Genomic DNA, 19,623 nt, shown 5'->3' on the forward strand with positions numbered 1-19,623 from the left:
TGGGCTTTGTTGCTTCTGAGCTAGATGGCCGCTTGTTTGCCTTCAAGCCTTTAAGACCCCAGACGCTATAGCTTTTTGACAGCCGGGCACCATCAGCTTTCTTCACCACGTTTGCTTACACACACGTCTGTCTTCAGTGATCATATCGGGAAGGTGGGTATCATGCAATGACCATTTAGCAGGGCGAGGTGCTATTGTATTGGGGGAGTATGTGTGAGGAGGCCCAATGTCCATCTGCTACCCTACTACTGAACCTATAAATATATGCACATAGGTCTATTTCCCCCATAATCATAAATATATTTACATATGTACATGTCTGTATTTAGGCTTCTCTGTATGCACTTTGCCTCCTCCTCCTTTCCTCTATTTCCTTTCTCTTTCCTCCCGACCCATTACCATGTTCAGCCTTCATTCTGGTTTCAGTAATTCCTCTCAGTTACCTTGCCCTTGGTCACTCCCTACCAGTCCTCCCATCCCCTCCCTCCTCTGGTTTTGAACCACTCGCTGTTCCCTTGTCCCTGTGTTGGGCGACACCTCCTCCCTTCCCCTCCCTCCCACGTTCCCATGTCCCTCCAGGACCGTTGGTCCCGTTATGTTCTTCTCTCATTGTTTGTCCAGCCTATCTTGTCTAGGTGGACCTGCTGATGTAGTAACATGTGCATGCAAATGCAGATGACTTTGACAGCGCCCAAGTGGCACATATGAACATGGCTTCGACAGCAGCAACACCGACACGCTGATAAGCAGAGAAGCCACTAACATACAAAATTTACAAGGTAAAAAAGAAAAAAAAACTGCTAGTAGTTCAAGGTCTGTTTGTTGGCCTTTAGGAGTGTTTTCCAGATGAAACTTGTGTGGTGCCACGTCCTGGCCCCAAAGTCCATCCTTTATACTCCCTCGGGATCTCTTTGCTCTGCTTCCCCCGCTGCTCCATTGCACGCCCCCAGTGTTTGCCTCAGTGTGGTGAGGTCAGCGCAGTCGCACATCCCCCACTGTGCCTCAGGTGCTTTCCCGTGTAGGGCCATGGGTTGGTGCAGGATGTTGCATCTGGCAGTGTGGCCAGCTGTATGGTCCCCACTGTACGATGGGCCCTTCAAGCTGGGCTACCGTCCTGTGGGCTTGGTGGGCCCAGGTGTACTCCACTACGTCTTTCTCCTTCCTTTGTTTCAGCTTCCTTCTGGATGTGGTGTGGTGGGTCAGTTCCTTTCCCACACCAGACGATCTATTTTCATTTTCTGTGGTATTCCCTTCGAATGTGGGGGTCGGGTAATTCTGGATTGTGCCAGCATATGGTCCAGCCTCTTTGTGTAGTCCTCCGTACTTTACGTTGCCCTCCTTGTTTGGTGTGTCGTGGTGGGGTCCGTATGCATGTTCCAGTTCTGTGGGGACACAACCAATACTCTCCCTCGGGTGGGTTAGTACCCTGTTCCTCCAAATTGTCATGACCTCAATTCTACCTTGGGGACCTGGTTATACCAGAGGATGCACAGCGGTGCAGTAGGGATCTGGAAACACAGGGAATCTAGGACGGATGAACCCCTCAACACCCGCGGTGGGAGTGGCGACACCGGGAGGGAAGGGGGTGTAGAAAGGGAGAACCGATCTTGGAGATCTATGTGTAACCTCCTCTCTGGGAGATGGGCAATGGGAAGGTGGGTGAGGGGAGACGCCGGGCAATGTAAGATAAGATATAATAATTATTTATAAACTATTAAGGGAGCAGGGGGAAGGGGGGAGTGGGGAGGGAGGGGGAGGGGGAGGGGAAAAAAAGGAAACCGAGCTGATTCCAGGAACCCAAGTGGAAAGCAAATTTTGAGAATGATGAGTGCAATGAATGTATAAGGGTGCTTTGCTCAATTGATGTATGTATGGATTATGGTAAGAGTTGTATGAGCCCCAATATAAAGTTTTATTAAAAAAAATCTAGGACATTTATCCTGTGATAGAAAGTAGGATTTCAAAGGAGCATATATTTTCAAAATTCTTTTGACAGCTGGCAAAAGAGCTAACCCCAGCGTGTTGTACTGTATCCAAGTATTTTCTGATATTCGACTTCTGCAGTTTCACAAAATTTTTTAAGCATTTCAATGTGCACAGTGTCTATATAGAAATAAGAATATATTTTAATAACAATATTTTCCACATCTACGGGCAACAAATCAGCAGCTGTTTGAATGGCGTTATGTGTTATGAGCGCTGAACAACCAACACCAGTAATGTTTTCAGGTTTTTGTTTAATTCATAAAAAATAATATTTGTACCTCTTCTCGCTTTTCCTCCAAAATTTACGTTCATGTTGTCTGCACAATATGCAATCATTTTATGTTTTAAATAGTTTTTTCCAAAATATTAATAATGGAACTGAAAATTATTTCAGAAGTTTTGCCGGGCACAGAAATGAAATCTAAAATTCTAATTTCTATTCCAGTTTCCGAATCAAAGAATCTAATAATCATTGGAAATAACTTTATATCCTTATGATTAGATGCATCTGAATATATGGATATAAAATTAATTTTTTCTAGACTTTTATTTAATTCTGAAAATGCATCTGGGAAAGCACATTACACACAATTGCCTCGGATTTTGTTCTAGCACAGGCAAATATTTTGTTGATTAACTTTTTGACAAGTTGTGATGTACAGTCCATAGATCTAAAGGAATGATTGTGATTAATAGCATGAAAAGACATACGTCCTTCTGCTAATACTAATTTCTTTTCTTCGTCTCCATAAGTTGTTTTCTGAAAAAATTCCTGTATTTTGGAGAAAGATGCAGCCGTATTTAAATATCTTTTATGTTTCTGTGTCTCCAAGTGCTTTGAAATATCATTCTTCCTGCTGTGCGAAATAGAAAATTCACCATTACATTTCTCCCATTTTACCATGTAATTGCTTTTGGTTTTTTTAATAAAAGGAAATTCACTTCTTAGATCATCGTTGAATTTGCATCCTCTTTTCTTACTCATTATGTTAAAAACCTAAAAAAAATTTAAATTATAAACTATTGTATACATATTGCTTAAAAAAACTAAAAAAATTTTAAATTATAAACTATTGTATACATATTGCTTAAAAACACAGCAAGTTGGTACATAATTACATGAACACATTTTGTTAGTTTATAAATTAAATTAATTTGATTGTTATAAAGTAACTATATATTTTAAATTATTTTAATTTTTAAGCCTATATTTCTTTCTAAATAATAACAATACTAACTTGCATTATTTTTTCTCTGAATTTGCTGTAACGTAAGTCGTGTCACTTTCAAGGCTGGCGCTAGACTTTTTGCCGCCACTATAAAATATAAATAATACGAGTACTGTCTGCTAAATTCAAGAAAATTTATGTATTTATGAAATAAATTATTTACCTAAATTATCTGACTAGCTGATTTGTGGACATCACTTGTTTAACTAGCACTAGCACGCAGTACGATGTGTATCGTCTGAGAGACAGTTACAAAATGTTTTCATCATTGCCAATGCCAAAAAGTGCCATTGTTCATTAATTCCAAACAATGGTGGTTGAATTCTAACAATTGATCAACAATGCAAACTTTGATAAGCAGTTCTCGATAATCAGTTCTCAGCAATTATTTGTTATTATTAAAGTTTAACATTTTAAAATTAACAAAGATAATATAAAACTCATATCCTGGCAAAACAGCCACATGGCAGCCGAAAACCGTATATTTCCTTCCCGTTCTCCCGCCGCTCCCTGGCTTGTCCTGCATTCTTTCTAAAAATCGGGACTTTTTAAAAATGCCGCGGGACAAATTGTTAATAATCGGGACATCTGGTCACCTTACAAACGGAGTTACAGCCTCGGAAACCCACCCACAGGGGCAGTTCCCCCTTGGTGATGAGTTGGGCCCCACTGGATGGCAGTGAGCTTTTTCATGTTTCAGTTTAGGAGCAAACATTTTGGGGCAGCGATGAACAGCAGCTTTGCAGGGCTGTCGTTTGGGGGCGCCTTCGAGTCAGTCCCTACAAATCACAGGCCTCTTTGAAGGGAACACTGCCTAGTCCTGGCCCATCCTCACAAGGGTCTGAGCCCATTGCTGCAGCCGCTGTGTCCATCCGTCTCCTCCTGGACAGCTGCCCTCCTTGCTCACTGCCCCTCCTCCACCGTGCCAAGCAGCTATTGGCCTCAACTTGGTGCTATAAAAACTTCCCATTTTATTATTGTTATTATTTTATCACTTTTCCCTACTGATTGACTAAAAACCATTGCTTACAAATCTATTTTTTAAAAAAACAAATCTATTTTTGTGGAGTAAATGTCTTACACACTTGTATTGCACCTTATTGTTGGCATCTTTTCATCACAATTCTTTGTTGTTGTTAGGTGCTATCGAATTGGTTCCAATTCATCGTCAACCTATAGGACAGAGTAAGGACTACCCTGTAAGGTGGCCAAGGTGACAATCTGTAGGGACTATGGATGGCACCAGGTGTTAAGCATCAGGCTTCTAACTGGAAGGTGGGCAGGTGTAACCCACCAGCTCACTCTGGGGGGAGACAGATGAGGCAGGTAGATTCCATAAACATTTACAGCCCTGGAGCTCAGCTATGGTGTGTGTGTGTGTGGGGGGGGGTGTTACTTAGCAGTTAGAACCCCCGGGCGATCCTCCAGAGAAAGATGAGGCTGTCTGTGCGAGACATTCCTGCTGACAAGCCACCTGGAGCTATGCTGATGAAGCCAGGGCCCTGGAGCTGGAGGAGCCATGTGGAGACCCATGCCAGTGCTGAGATGCTTCCACCACCACTGGATCCACAAGACTTTCCACCCACTGGCCTGTGAACTTCCTGCATTCGGCGTCCTTGCATGGGTTGCATGAGTCTGAAGAGGAATTTACAGACTGGTATCAGACATACGGGCTAATATCGGACTTATGGATTTGACCTGGACTGGGCTGGGATGTTTTCTTAATATATAATCACTCTTTGATATACTCTTTCTTGTACCCATATGAGTGTCTGTGAATTTGTTTTTCTAGTCCACCCAGACTCACAGAGATGAAGATGATGATGAATCTGTGTAGAACTAGACCGCCAGGTTTTTTCTTGTGGAGCGGCTGGTTGGTTCAAACTGGGGCTTGTCCCCTAGTGCCAGCTACACTCCTTCACTCCAGAGAGAGTGTGCTGATTATGATTATATTGGCTTCTGGCAACAAATCCAATTTAACCTAAGCAAGAAGGGTAATTTGGTGGCCAGGGTTTCTTAAAATCGAGTTATGTCCATTCCACCTTTTAATTTTATTCGCCTGCCCTTCAAGGGGAAAATAAGCCCTCTCTCCTCCCTGTTGACACGCTGTTACAATCCACACATAACTTAAAGGCCTAACTTACTTAGCGACTCCTTATGTGCATGGTGCTCATAAAAAAACAAAATCAGACTAAAATGTAAACATCCCTCCACTCTAAATGCAAAACAATTCGCTGTGGAGACAGTCATTGGCTGTGATGAGCGATGTTGCTTTGTTGAAAGGCAATCAGCCGCGCTGGCTGGGCTCAGGCTTTCAGTTGCATTTGTGCCTGTGCCTGTGATTTAGTCTCAGTGATATTAGTGCCTGCATAGAAAGCCTGTTCACGTCACACCCAAAAGACAAGACAGCCTTGATCAGGGTGATGGGACTTACTATGTCATGAAAACTACCAGGCAGCATTCTGCGAAGGTCGCTGTAATGAGATGTCACTTGATAGTTTCATAAACCTGTCTTGTTCACTTGGGAGTGAGGTTGGTACTCTGTACATCTGCCTAAGTGAGTCTCTAAACCAATGATTGCTGGAATCCGGAATAGGAAGTAATATCTGCACTTGGTGGTGTTTTTTTTTTTCCATTGCGGATGTTGAAACAAACATTTCTAGTTCTAGTCTCAAGCTTTCCATCCGATTGACAAAGGAAACCAGGTCATATGCAATTGGCTCATTCACACCACTTCAAAAACGATCGATCGTTTCCTTTTCAAACATCTGATTTTCTTTGGGCTCAGAACACTAGAAATACTTGGGAACTGACTTTTGGATGGTCACGGTGTGACGTCAGGCTAGCGCCTCATTAAGCATTTGGGAAGCCTTTGCCTGCTGTCACCAGCCTGCAGCAATTAAGTAACGTAGTAAGTAGCATTATGATTAAGTAGCACGGCAGTATGACATTTTCAGAATGACAACAAAAACTACAGCCATTAAATCATGTTAAAATAAAAACATATGAATGAACCAGTCAGGGTGCAGTATAGCACCAATGAAACACACAACTTTCCTCTAGCTCTTTGGTACTTCCTTCACCCCACTATCATGACCTCAAATCAGATTAGTCCAGAGCATGTGCACTGCAACAGATAAGAGCACAGGGAATCCAGGATAGATAAACCCCTGGAGGCCAACAAGGAGAGTAGAGATACCAGGAGGATTAGGGGAGAGTGGTGGGAGAAAGGGAGAATTGATCACAAGGACCAAACTAGAATCCCCTCCCAGGGGTACAAATAACGGAAAAGTGGGTGAGGGGCGATGGAGGACGATGTAAGATATGGAAAAAATAATCTATAACTTATCAAGGGTTTGTGTGGGTGGGCGGGGGAGGGAGGGGGAAGAAATGGGGAGCAGATATCAGGGGCTCAAGTGGGAAGAGAAGGCTTGAAAACGATGATGGCGGCATAGGAGCAAATGTGCTTGACGTATAGATTGTGATAAGAGATGTAAGAGCCCCCAATAAAAGTATTTAAAAAAAAGTTTCATCCTTCTTCAGCGTTTGGGTTACAAAGCACCATTACCGAGTTTAGGGAGCCCCGATGGTGAGTTGGGTTGCCTCTGGGCTGCTAGCCAGGTTGAAACCTTCAACTGCTCTGTGGGAGAAAGATGAGGCTGACAACTGCCATGCAAAATTTCCCTCTCACAAACCCACAGGGACAGTTAGTTCTCCTCCGCCCTATCGGGTCCTCATGAGTCAGAATCGACTCAATGGCAGTGAGTGTTTTTGAGACCAGAGCTTGGTCTTTAGAACGGATGTCCGGAAACTCATGTAGTGCCAGGACCACCACGATCTGCCAACTGGTCGTACTGTGGTGGCTCCTGTGTAACCGTGATGCAGGATGCTGTGCCACCCGTGTCTCAGACCGCGAAGAGGCTGCAGACCAAGAACAGACAATGAAGAAGGAATCGGCTGTCCACCTTTGAGGAATTAGCACGGAAAACCTACGGACAGAATCAAAACATTGCCAGACACTGAGAAACTGAGGGAAAGAAGCAGAGTATGATCACAGAGAGAGTTTCAGGAGAGGAGCGCCCACCCCTTCCCGTGTTAAAATACGACCTTCTCAAAGTCAAGTCGGTCGACATGATGGCCCCGGTGCAGTCAAGCCTGTGGGAGGGAAGCCTTCGGGACCGTCATTTGCTGATGGGGCACGACTCAAAATGAGAAGCAAGAGTTGCCAGCCTCAGGAGTATGAATCTAGGAAAACTGGAAGTGGTGAAAAACGAAATGGGACGCCGACAAGTTGACATCTGAGGCTTTAGTGAACTGAAATGGACCCATGATGTATATTCTGAATCAGAAAATCAAATGGTTTACTTAACTGTGCTGGGGCGGACACAGTCCAGAGGGCCTGACAGCATGGACAGTAACCACAGGGCCAGGACACAATTGCTTTGACATTCGAAGCTGAATAAGATCTTCAGTCTTTAATCCATGTGCTTCCAAACACATCCATTGTGACACCTAGATAGTCCATTCCTGTCGCAGATCGAAGATGAAAACAACAAGCCTTTCCCCTGAGCTTGCTGCCTGTATCGGTGGGTTCACCCTTGATGGCACAGCGGTTCTCAACCTGTGGGTCTTGACCCCTTTGGGAGTCGACCCTTTCACAGGGGTCGCCTGATTCCTAACAGTAGCGAAATGACAGCGACGAAGTAGCAACGAAAATAGTTTTATGACAATGGAAGATATGACAAAATAATTTCTCAATTATCAAGGGTTCATGAGGGAGAGGGAAGCGGGGAGGGAGGGGAAAAATGAGGAGCTGATGCCAGGGGCTTAGCTAGAGAGCAAGTGTTTTGAGAATGATGAGGGCAATGAATGTACAAATGCGCTTTACACAATTGATGTATGTCTGGACTGTGATGGGAGTTGTATGAGCCCTAATAAATCATAAGAAGGATGGTGAGAATAGCACAGGATCGGGCAGTGTTTAGTTCTGTTGTACATAGGTCACTATGAGTCAGACCGACTGGGTCCTACCTAACAACAGGCTGTGCCTGATCCAACAACCATGATGGAAAGAAAAGAAACTCACAGTCACCAAGTGGATGCTGCCCCTAGCGTCCCATACCAGGGACTGCCAGAAAAATGAACACATTTGCCCTGGAAGAATCACAGATACTTCTTTCTAAGCTTTCACATACTTTGTCCAGGTTTTGAGGCCGGACCAGTCCCTGGAGAAGGCCATCATGCTTGATGAAGAGTCAGAACAAACTAGTTCAATAGCTGTAACAATAGGCTCAGACAATGAGTCTGGCGCAAGACTGGGCTGCCGTTTCCTGCTGTGGTGTATGAGGTTGCTATGGGTTGGATTCGGCTGGACACCACCTAACAACAGCAGCAACTACCAAGGCCATAAGCCAGCCATGGTTTCTACTGGGGTCTAGTTTGTATTTCTATGATTACTGGTGAGATAGAATATCTTTCCAAGCTTGTTAACTAGCTTTTAAAACGTTCTTTTACTTGGGTCGTGGCTTGTATTGGGAAGAGCACGTCCAAGTTGACTGAAAGACAAGACAAATCAAAGACGGGGATACCTCATTCCTATATTTTAAATCTTTAACTCTACCCATTTTTTTTTCACCTCTTCCTCCCTCCCCCTTCCCAGAGAATTCTTTGTACCAACAAACAGGGTAAACGATGTCAGCCATCTTCGCACTGTATTGCCCCACATGTGTAATATGTGCATATCCTCTTTGATTTCAATGTTACAGCAAAGTGTTCCTGGATCCTAAAGCCACCTGGGGAGGTCACAGCACTCGCTGGGAATCTCTCCGCAGGCTTGGCCTCGCTCACTCGGCCCTCGATTGGCCCGCCTGACCCCGCAGGAGCCGCCGAAGCGGTCGATGCAAGTGACGAGTGGCTGCTTCGGTCTTTCTCGCCCCGACTTTTTTTTTTTAGCCATAGCTATGGTTACCACGTCTCTCTCCGCCTCCCTCCACTTGCAAAGAAGACGACTGTCCATTGGCTACCTGTCACCAAGGCGGTCTGCCATTGGTCACTGACGAGGCCCGGGCGCTCCCCCCCGCCCCGTCTCCCAGGTCTCCTGAGGAGCCCTGAAAGGAGGCTCCGCTGGTGCCACCGGGCCAGGGGCTGCCGAGACCGGGCTGCGGCAGTCGTTAGCGGGTCATGTCGGCTGCCCAGGGCTGGGACAGGAACCGCCGGAGGGGAGGAGGCGCCGCAGGCGGCGGCGGAGGTAGCGGGGCCGGCGGGGGCAGTGGGGGCAGCGGGGGTCGGGGAACCGGCCAGCTCAACCGCTTCGTGCAACTCTCCGGGCGGCCGCACCTGCCAGGTGAGTCGGAGGGGTGGGCGTGGCGGGAAGGTGGCTGCCACCCTTTCTTTTCTCCCTGGTTCCCTGTCTCTTGCCAGGGGGAAAGGCAAGCCCAGCGCGTCGCGGAGGGACCGGCTGCGGGGTGGGGGACTAGAGGCTATGGGAATGTGTCTTTGAGGTCAGAGAGGAAATTGGGGCACTACGACGAACAAGTATTTTTGTTCCGTGGAAAAAACTCTGTTCCGGGAGTTGTGTCTGAGGAGAGGCTGTTGTCTCCGTGACATTCTCATTCCCCTCCCCGTCTGCCGTTTGATCTTGGAGAAGAAAGACATTGGCACCTCTTTGGGGAATGGTTTGCGAAAGGGTTTTTACCTTGAGCGGAGGAGGCGGTGGAGGCGGAGGAGGGGGCGGGGGCGGAAGCGTCTTCCAAAAAAACCACCCCGAGTGTGCCAGAGTTAGGAATTCTGACACGGAAGAAAGGAGGAGAAAGTGGCCTAATTGGTAGGGGCTGGGACATAGAAGCTGGAGGATTTAAAACAAACAAACAAACACGAGTTATGGCTATGTTGCAATGTCCAGAGACAGACTTTGGATCGTGGTGTCTGGATTTTAAGGGCGAGTGAAAACAAAGATCACACATCTACCTAGTGACAGAATTGTGATGATGTATCCACGGTGTAGAAACAACTGATTGAGAACTGGCCAAATGTATCCAAATGCATTTATTCCCTGTTTCAACCTAAAACCCCTGATCTCTCAGTTCAGATGTCTTGAGAGAAGCCAAACCAAACCAAACCCATAAATATGTGTAGGGCACGGTTTAAGTGACTAGTCAGTGTAGTGGAAGAGACATAGAGAAGGCCATGAGGCACAGAAAAGTAACGATATGTAGGGCATGCTGACTTCCACCATGAAGAGAAGTACCAGGAATGGTGCCTTAACCATTGACTCTGTTTTCTTGTCAGCAATGTTGAAGTTGATGCTATCTGTGGTATATTTGCTTAGCTGATGAGTTTTGAGAACATGATGGTTTTTAAATGTGTTTACTACCAGGCCCAAGTACTTCTATGTCATTAAAAATTATTCCTTGATTAGCTTGGCGATCACAAAGGGAATTCTGCATATCCATTGAGACCATTGTGTATGTTTGTGAGAAGGCTGTGGATTCGGACTAGAAATGGACACGAGCAAACTCCTTTAGATACACCCTTAAACTTCAAATTGAGGCGGTTGGAAGTTAAAAAAATGCCAACTATGCCAGGAGTGGAGATGGCGACAGTAGCATCAGACTGGGCGGCCTAGAATTGCTAAATATGCTATCTTAAACATGGAAAAGGAGAGAGAAGTACTTTATTTGATTCTAAGTTAGTTAATTATGAAAAGTTCCATTTTGTTTGTTGATTTAGAAGATCTGTTTCAGACCGAGGACACTCAGCAGTTTACCTTCTGTAGGTCTTTGATCTTACATGCATTACAAGGGCTTCAGTAGCCTGCAGTAGGCATTCCTAGACTCCAGGAACCTGGTTGATGTACTTTCCCACTTCCACCACCCGGTGGCAGTGGAAGCTGTTATTTATTTCTGCCCTGGGACTTAGGTGTGGAGCTATTTTTGCATTCTCTTCACACACCAGCCAAGAACAACCATTTGTCCGGAGGTGGAGATAGCCTTGTCCAAACTGGAGATGGGGGAAGGGAGTTCACCGGCCTTTTCTTTCCCCCTGATTGATGCTTCATCCCACCTTGCCCAAGAAGTCCGCCTCTGCCTTTTCTTCCCTCTGAAAATGAGGAAGCATCCCAGTAGATCCTTTGCAACCTTTTCCAGTCGATTCTTTATCCTTCTGAGAATTGCATTTTAAGCAACTTGATTGAGAGGTTCTGTGTTGAGAAATTTAGAGTTTAGGTCATAGGGAAGAACAGGAATATCTGGGCTTGTTTGTGACCCACTCTGGCGCCCAAACCTTGCCTGCCTTTTAAAGGACGTGCATGGACAGGAACTGGCTTTAGCTCAGCTTAGAACTCTGAGTCTGTTCATACACACACACACACACACACACACACACACACACACACACTCACACACACACGCGCACACACACACACGCCCATTTCTCCTAAGGCTTGCAGATAGTAGGCATTTAACGTCCTTCCCCTTCAGTGAAACAAAACAGACCACTGATCATCTGGGGTGCTTTCTCTCGGAGTGGTGGTCCCTTTATCCATCGAGTTACGCAGCCGGAACCTAGCCTTCTTCTCAGTGTTGCTCTCTTCCTGGCCCTTCAGGTGGAACCCGTCCCTGAGCCCGAGTTGTTTTACCTCTGCTATCACATCAGCCCAGGCTGCCGTCATTCCTCACACAGGTCTCCTGAGGTAGCTTGCTAAGTAGTCTTCATGTTTCTCTTCTTGGCCATCTATTTTTTTTATTGTGGTAAAACATATAACAACATTAGCCATTTGAATAATTTTAAGTGTCATATGGCATCACAGCTCAGTGATATTGCCATTCCTGACATTCAAATGCCTTTGAATCCACCTAAACACAAATTCCATACCTCTGAAGTGCTAACGCTCTGTTTTGCCTTCTTTCACCCCTGGTAGCCACTAATAACTTTTGTCTGTCTGCATTTGCATATTGAGTATTTCACAAAAGTGGGCCATGTACCCTTGTGTCTGATTTGTTTCAGCTAAAGCAGTGGTTCTCAACCTTCCTAATGCCACGACCCTTTAATATAGTTCCTCACCTTTGCATTTTGTTATGGCTGCGTGATATTACATTGTGTGAGTTATATAGATCTTGTTACTCTCTTCATTTGTTGATGGGCAAGTGGCTTGTTTCTACCTCTTGAGTATTGTGAATACTGCAGTAACGCTTGTTTATAAGTAACTGAGTCCCTATTCTCCACTTATTTGGGCACATACATAGGAGTCCAGCCAGCATCTCTGAGGGAGAAAGATGAGACTGTGTATTCCCATGGTAATTTACAGTCTTGGAAATCCTACGTACGGTCTCTCTGAGTCGGGATTGATTCTATGGCAGTGAGTTTTGGGTTTTGGTGGCAGAGTAGGTTACGTGTTTGGCTCCTAACTGCAAAGTCAGCGGCTTGAAATTACCAGCTGCACCGAGGGAGAAAGATGAGGCTTTCTACTCCTATAAAGAGTTAAAAACAAACAAACAGATCCAAACTCACTGCCATTGAGTGATTCCACCTGTGAGTTTCTGAAGGTGTGACTCTTTATGGGAGCAGAAATCCTTGCCCTCCTGAGGAGCAGCAGCCGGTGCTTTCGAACTGCTGAGCTGGTGGGCAGCAATCCAGAGAGTGACCACTACCCCATGAGGGCTCCCCCTCAGAGAGTTACACTTAGGAAACCCACAGGGGTGGCTCTCCTTGGTTCTTGCAGGTTGCTGTGCATCAGAATTGACTTGGTGAAACGGAGTTAGGTTTTTTGGGATTGGACGATTCCCGTGCTCTGCCTCTTGAGGAGCTGCGCATTGCTCTCTGTAGCTGCTGCCCTGTCTGACGTGCTGGGCAGCAGTGGAGGCGAGTTCTAAGACCTCCACAGCTTCCTCAACACTTGCTATTTTGTTTTTTCTCCCATTAGTCATCTTTGTGGGTAAGAGAAAGAATCCTTGGTGGCACTGTGCATGAGGCATTGGGCTGCTAACTGCAAGGTCAGTGGTTCAAAGCCACCAGCTGTTGGGGAAGGGCTGTGAAGATGCTGGTGTCTGCTCCTGCAAAGAGTCCATACAGCACTGGAACCCTTTGGACCGTGGCCAGGGGTAGGGATCAACCCGATGGCAGTGGGCATATGAATCGGGATATTATTGTGGCTGTGTATTTACCTCATGACTAGTGATACTGAGCATCTTTCCACATGCTTGGCCATGTGTATATATTCTTTAGAGAAATTTCTATTCAAGTCCTTTGCCCATTTAAAAACTTTGTTTCTTTCTGTTATTGAATTGTGGGAGTTCTTTATATATTCTGGATCGTAAACCCTTGTGTGTAAAAGAGAGTTTTATCAGAGTAATTGTATATTAAAACATCCAGCCCAGTCCAGATCCAATCCATAGGTCTGATATTAGCCCGTATGTCCATTACTAGTCCATAAATTCTTCTTCAGACTCACACAGCACATGCAGTGATGCCGAATGCAGGAAGATCCCAGGCCAGTAGGTAGAAGGTCTCGTGGATCTAATGGCAGTGCAAGCATCTCAACACTGGCCCGGGTCTCCGTGTGTCTCCACCAGCTCTCTGAGTGTTTCAACAGCAGGAAAGGCAAGGCAAAGAGAGAGACTGGGTCTGGTCTTCAGTGAGCTATTTATCTTTGTGGTGTCTCCAAATGAGGCCATCAAGTTGCAACCTGACTGACAGGCTAGAATCCACCCCTTAGCTCAAGTTGAGAGATTATGTAACTGCCACCACCCTTTTGAGATAATTACTGCCAAAGATCTTCTATCCCCTAGTTTTTATAGCACCCTGATCTTTTGCAAACACAAATCTATTCTCATACTTGCTTATAGCTCTTTACTAGTTTTTCATTGCCCTTAGGATAAGACAAAACATTTTAACATGACCTAAAATCACTACGTGACCTCCTGGCCCCACTCTTTGCCCTTGGACCTTTTTTACTTCCTTGGGCCCATCATAAAGAGCCTTGGTGGTACAGTGGTTGGTTGGTTGGCAGTTCAGACCTGTCAGCCGCTTTTTGGGAGAAAGCGGCAGCTGTCTGCCATAAATAAAGATTCACAGTCCCGGACACCCCATAGATCCATCTCATAGGGCTGCTGTGAGTTGAAATTGGCTTGATGGCACTGGGTTTTGTTTTGGTGTTTGGAATATCCTTAGGTGGCCCAGTAGTACAGCGGTCAAACACTTGGCCCCTAACTGAAAGATCTGTGGTTCAAACCCACCAGCTGCTCTTTGGGAGCAAGAAGTGGAGGCCGCTTCCGTAGACCTCGGAAACCCTGCGGAGCAGTTTTACTGGGTCCTGCATAGCCACAGTGCGTCACCATTGTGTCAGTGGCGATGGATTTGGGCAGATCATGCTCCCCCCTGCCTTTGCATGTGCTACTCCAGCATCTAAGAACCTCTTTCCTCCTCTCACTGTTCTCTCTTGTTTAAGTCCCATTGAATGGCAGCTTGATCCCACTGCTCTGCCCCCCTTGACCCTCCTACCCTCCCCCCGCCCCCAAATCGCTCACCTGTCTGAGAGTTGGTATTTTCTTCCTGTACATACATATCTGTGTAGTTCCCTTTGGGCAGTGTTCACATTTGTTTCATTCCTTAATTCACATGATTACATTTATACACACGCACACACAGGCTTCAAAAAACTGTGGAAAAATGGAATGAAAAGATAATGGAACTTATCCATGAATTTTGGAAGTCCTCTCATACATGTAATTCTACATTAATACATTGGCATTGTGTGTACACAGTCTATTGAATTTGATTCATTTGTGTGGTTCATTCCCTTTAGCCCCATTGACTCTAAACATATGGATAAAATCAAGTTCTTAAAAATGTGAAGTAGTGGACTAGCCCCTCCATCCACAGCAGCAGCACAAACAATGTTTTGTAAAACTTTGTTTGAGCAACTTCTTATCTACCTGCTGCTTCCTAAATTATACTAGTGATTTTGTGTTTGCCCGATCATCCAAGAAATTCATAGCTTCTAAGTGCTATATGTCTGCTAACCCCATCTTGTTGAAACCAGTGCAGAACCAGGAGCAGGGTTCTCTGTATAGTGAGAGGGAAGAGGTAGAACCCAGGGGCAAGATTAAACTGAGCCTGGTTACTGTTGTCACTTACCTGTGTGAGTTTCATTAAATGTCGTGTGTTCTGGTACATATGAGGGCTGGAGGTACAGGGAATCCAGGGTGGATGATACCTTCAGGACCAAGGGTGTAAGGGACGATGCTGGGAGAGTGGAGGGTGAGTGGGTTGGAAAGGGGGAACTGATTACAAGGATCCACATGTGACCTCTTCCCTGGGAGAGGGACATCAGAGAAGGGGGGAAGGGAGACTCAGGATAGGGCAAGATATGACAAAATAACGAGGTATAAATTACCAAGGGCACATGAGGGAGGGGGGAAAGGGGAGGGAGGGGAAAAAAAAAAGAGGACCTGATGGAAGGGGCTTAAGTGGAGAGCAAATGCCTTGAGAATGATTGGGGCAGGGAATGTATGGATGTGCTTTGTACAATTGATGTATGTATATGTATGGATGGTGATAAGAGTTGTATGAGTCCCTAATAAAATGTAAAAAAAGAAAGAAAAAAATGATTAGGGCAAAGACTGTACAGATGTGCTTTATACAATTGATGTATGTATATGTATGAACTGTGATAAGAATTGTATGAGCCCCTAATAAATTGTTAAAATTAAAAAAAAATGTCGTGTGTTATCTGGGAAGCTTGTCAAGCATAGGCACTGAGGAAGCAAAAAAAAGCATAGGTACTGGACAATGGAAAGAAGGAAACATTATGACAATTGGTGAAGCTGGGTAAAATTAATACTATTTTTAAATTAAAAAAAGAATAACACAAAAAATGTGAACTACGTCTTATGTGCATGTGGCATAAAGCTGAAATGGTGGAAAAAGACATAGTGTGCAGGTTAATTTTTACTTTCTACCATTGACTCCAGTTTACTAGCTTTCTTTCCCAGAAGTAGTGACACAGTTTCTTGTGCATCCTTTCCAGAAATGACTAATACAGGTGTGTGTGTGTGTAAGGAGGAAGTGGGGGTCTTATAGAATTCCTGTTTATATGGGTAGTTAAAATATTTATTTCCTTGCTGATACCAATAATGATCCCATTAATATCCTGGTACATATGTAATCTTATACACCATTGAGTGCATCTGTAGAAAAATTCCTAGAAATACCATTTCTGGGCCAAAAGATGTGCACTATTTAAATTTCGATCAATATTGTCAGTTTGTTCCATAGATGTACCAGTTTACCATCTGTGGTTGGGGTTCAGAGTGCTAATTTCCTCTATCCTTGGTAACAGAGTGGGTTTTCAAACTTCTTCTAAATTGCCTTTTTGATAGGTAAATCTTTCTAGTCATGTGGGACTCGGCATATTTTCAACTGGTATAAGAGCCATATTCATTTCCTTTATTTATAGCACTTGTTTATATTTTTGTTCATTTTTCTGGTAGGATGCTTCTTATTATTTATGGGAATGTTTTGTCTAATGGGAGAAAGATGAGGCGGCCTGGTCCCGTAAAGATCGACCACCTTGGAAATTCTAGATAGGATGGCTGTGTATGGGGAATGATGGGGTGTCATTGGGTTTGGAGTGTGTCTTAAGGAAATTAGTTCTTTTTTTTTTTTGGTTTCAGACAAGTCCATTTAGGCAGCAATGGAACAGAACATTTCCACTGAATAAAACAATTACCACATTTAGGGTATATTATGTATTACATACCCCTAGGCTTTACAGTTAATCTGTATAGTAGAGAACTTTTGGCTGAGGGACCCTGGGGCCGCCTTCTGTCAGGAAGGAAAAAGATTTACTCATATGCCCCTTTCCTCATTAAACTGGACAACATCGTGCGCCGCAGCCTCGTGTGGCGGTGGTTGGGGGGGAGGGGGCGGAAGTGCTCTCGAAATTAGTTCTTTGTCTTTGTTATGCACTGCAGATATTGCCCACATTTTTTCATTTGTCTTTTGACTTCATTTATGATACATATATATTTTAGTAGCAATAGAAAATGCATATATAAAATTGAATTTACCAATCTTATGAATTCTAAGTTCTGTGCCATAAGAAAGACCTTCTCTAAGAGGGGCCTTCAAAAAGTTTGTGGAAAGATGGAATGAAAGATAATAGAATTTTCCCATGGACTTTTTGAAACCTATGCATGTTTCTCTTTCTTTTTAAACATTTTATTGGGGGCTCGTACAACTCTTATTACAATCCATACATAAATCCATTGTGTCAAGCACATTTGTACATTTGTTGTCATAATCATTCTCAAAACATTTCCTTTCTACTTGAGCCCTTAATATCAGCTCCTCATTTTTTCCCTTCTCGCTGCCCCCTCCCTCATGAACCCTTCCCGTTCATGTTTCTAATTAAAATTCCTATATTTTCTTCTTATGTCTTAAAGGTTTTCTTTTTAAATTAATGCATTTATCCAGACACACTATACATTGAGTAAAGTAGTGAGGCAGGAATTCAACTTTACTTTTCTTCTAGATCATATTTGCTCTACTGCCCCCTTTCCAGAAAATTACTCAGCACCCACCGTGCCCCCCCAGTGTATAGTAATTAAAGACTTATGTACTGTAGCCTATAATCCAGACGAAACTGCAGGTATCTGCTTTTGCAGCCCACTGGGACTTTCCCTCACCGTGCTCCAGCTGGTTACTTAATTATTGCAATATTATTTATTAGGTAAGTTATCCCTTTCTCCCTAGTGATTTGGAATGCCCTCTAACTTGGGGTTATTACAGGGGATTTCTATTCTGTTTCATTGATCAGCTCATCAATTCATACCTAATGATGTTATTTTTATTCTTTTTTTTTTGGTGAGTTGAGTGAGTCAGTGGTGAGTGAGTGTTAAGTGAGTGAGTGGTGAGTTAGTGAGTTATAAGTGAGTGAGTGAGTGTGAGTGGCAAGTGAGTGGTGAATATGTGGTAAGTGAGTGAGTGAGTGGGTGGTAAGAGGGTGAGTTGTGAGTGAGTGAGTGAGTGGTGAGTGCGCAGTGAGTGAGTGGTGAGTGAGTGAGTGGTGAATGAGTGAGTGAGTGGTGAGTGAGCAGTGAGTGAGTGAGTGGTGAGTGCGCAGTGAGTGAGTGGTGAGTGAGTGTGTTGAGTGGAGAGTGGTGAGCTCTTCCCCCATTCTTTTTATTAGGGTTTTCATGAATATTCTTGCTTATTTTCCCATTAAACTTAAATCAGGTGCTGGCAGATTGACTTACACTCAAGGCGACTCCGTATGTGTCAGAAAAGAACTGTGCTCCATAGGTTTCTCGGTGATTGATTTTTTTCCCCCAATGTGACTTATTTATTTATTTTTAAATCATTTTATTAGGGGCTCATACAGCTCTTATCACAATCCATACATATATCCATTGTGCCAAGGACATTTGTTGCCACCATCATTTTAAAAACATTTTCGTTCTACTTGAGCCCTTGGTATTGGCTCATATTTTCCCCTCCCTCCCGGACCCTCCCTCCTTCATGAACCCTTGATAATTTATAAATTATTATTTTTCATGTTTTACACTGATATCTTCCTTCACCTACTTTTCTGTTGTCCATCCCCCTAGGAGGGGTTGTATGTAGATCATTGTGATCGGTTCCCCCATTTCTTCTCCTACCTTCCCCTTACCCTCCCAGCATCGCCACCCTCACCAGTGGTCCTAAAGGGATCATCCGCCCTGTATTCCCTGTGTTGCCAGTTCCTATCTGTACCAGTGTACATCCCCTGGTCTAGCCAGATATTTAAGGATATTTGAGATCATGATAGTGGGGGGAGGGGAGGAGGAAGCATTTAGGAACTAGAAGAAAGTTCATCATTGTTACACTGCATCCTGACTGGCTCATCTCCTCCCTGAGACCCTTCCGGATGTCCAATTGCCCACAGATGGGCTTTGGGGCTCCACTCCGCACTCCCGCTCATTCACAGTGATAAGATTTTTTGTTCTGATGATGTCTGATACCTGATCCTTTCGACATCTCATGATCACACTGGCTGGTGTGTTTCTTCCATGTGGTCTTTGTTGCTTCTGAGCTAGATGGCTGCTTGTTTACCTTCACACTTTTAAGACCCCAGACACTATGTCTTTTGATAGCCCGGCACCATCAGCTTTCTTCACCACATTTGCTTATGCACCCATTTGTCTTTAGCGATCATATGGGGAGGTGAGCACACAATGGTATTATTTTTTGTTCTTTGATGCCTGATAACTGATCCCTTCAGCACCTCGTGATCATGCAGACTAGTGTGCTTCTTCCATCAGCTTTCTTCACCACATTTGCTTATGTACCCATTTGGTCTTCAGCGATTGTGTCAGGAAGCTGAGCATCACTGTATGCAAGGTCATCAGAACAAAATGTTCTTGCATTGAGG

The 19,623-nt window shown here is 44.4% G+C and overlaps 1 protein-coding gene across 2 annotated transcripts in view; it reads left to right on the forward strand.

Moving 5' to 3' along the window:
* Positions 1-9,303: 9,303 nt before the first annotated feature.
* Positions 9,304-19,623, forward strand: part of KLHDC10 (kelch domain containing 10) — a 78,963-nt gene continuing 68,643 nt past the window's right edge. For both annotated transcript variants that reach the window (XM_075558661.1, XM_075558662.1), the window contains exon 1: positions 9,304-9,558. In XM_075558661.1, the coding sequence (XP_075414776.1) occupies positions 9,396-9,558 (163 nt within the window). In that variant the 5' untranslated portion in view covers positions 9,304-9,395. The remainder of the gene's footprint in view (positions 9,559-19,623) is intronic.

This window comes from Tenrec ecaudatus, chromosome 9 (genome assembly GCF_050624435.1).
Source record: "Tenrec ecaudatus isolate mTenEca1 chromosome 9, mTenEca1.hap1, whole genome shotgun sequence".
NCBI classification, from domain to species: Eukaryota; Metazoa; Chordata; class Mammalia; order Afrosoricida; family Tenrecidae; genus Tenrec; species Tenrec ecaudatus.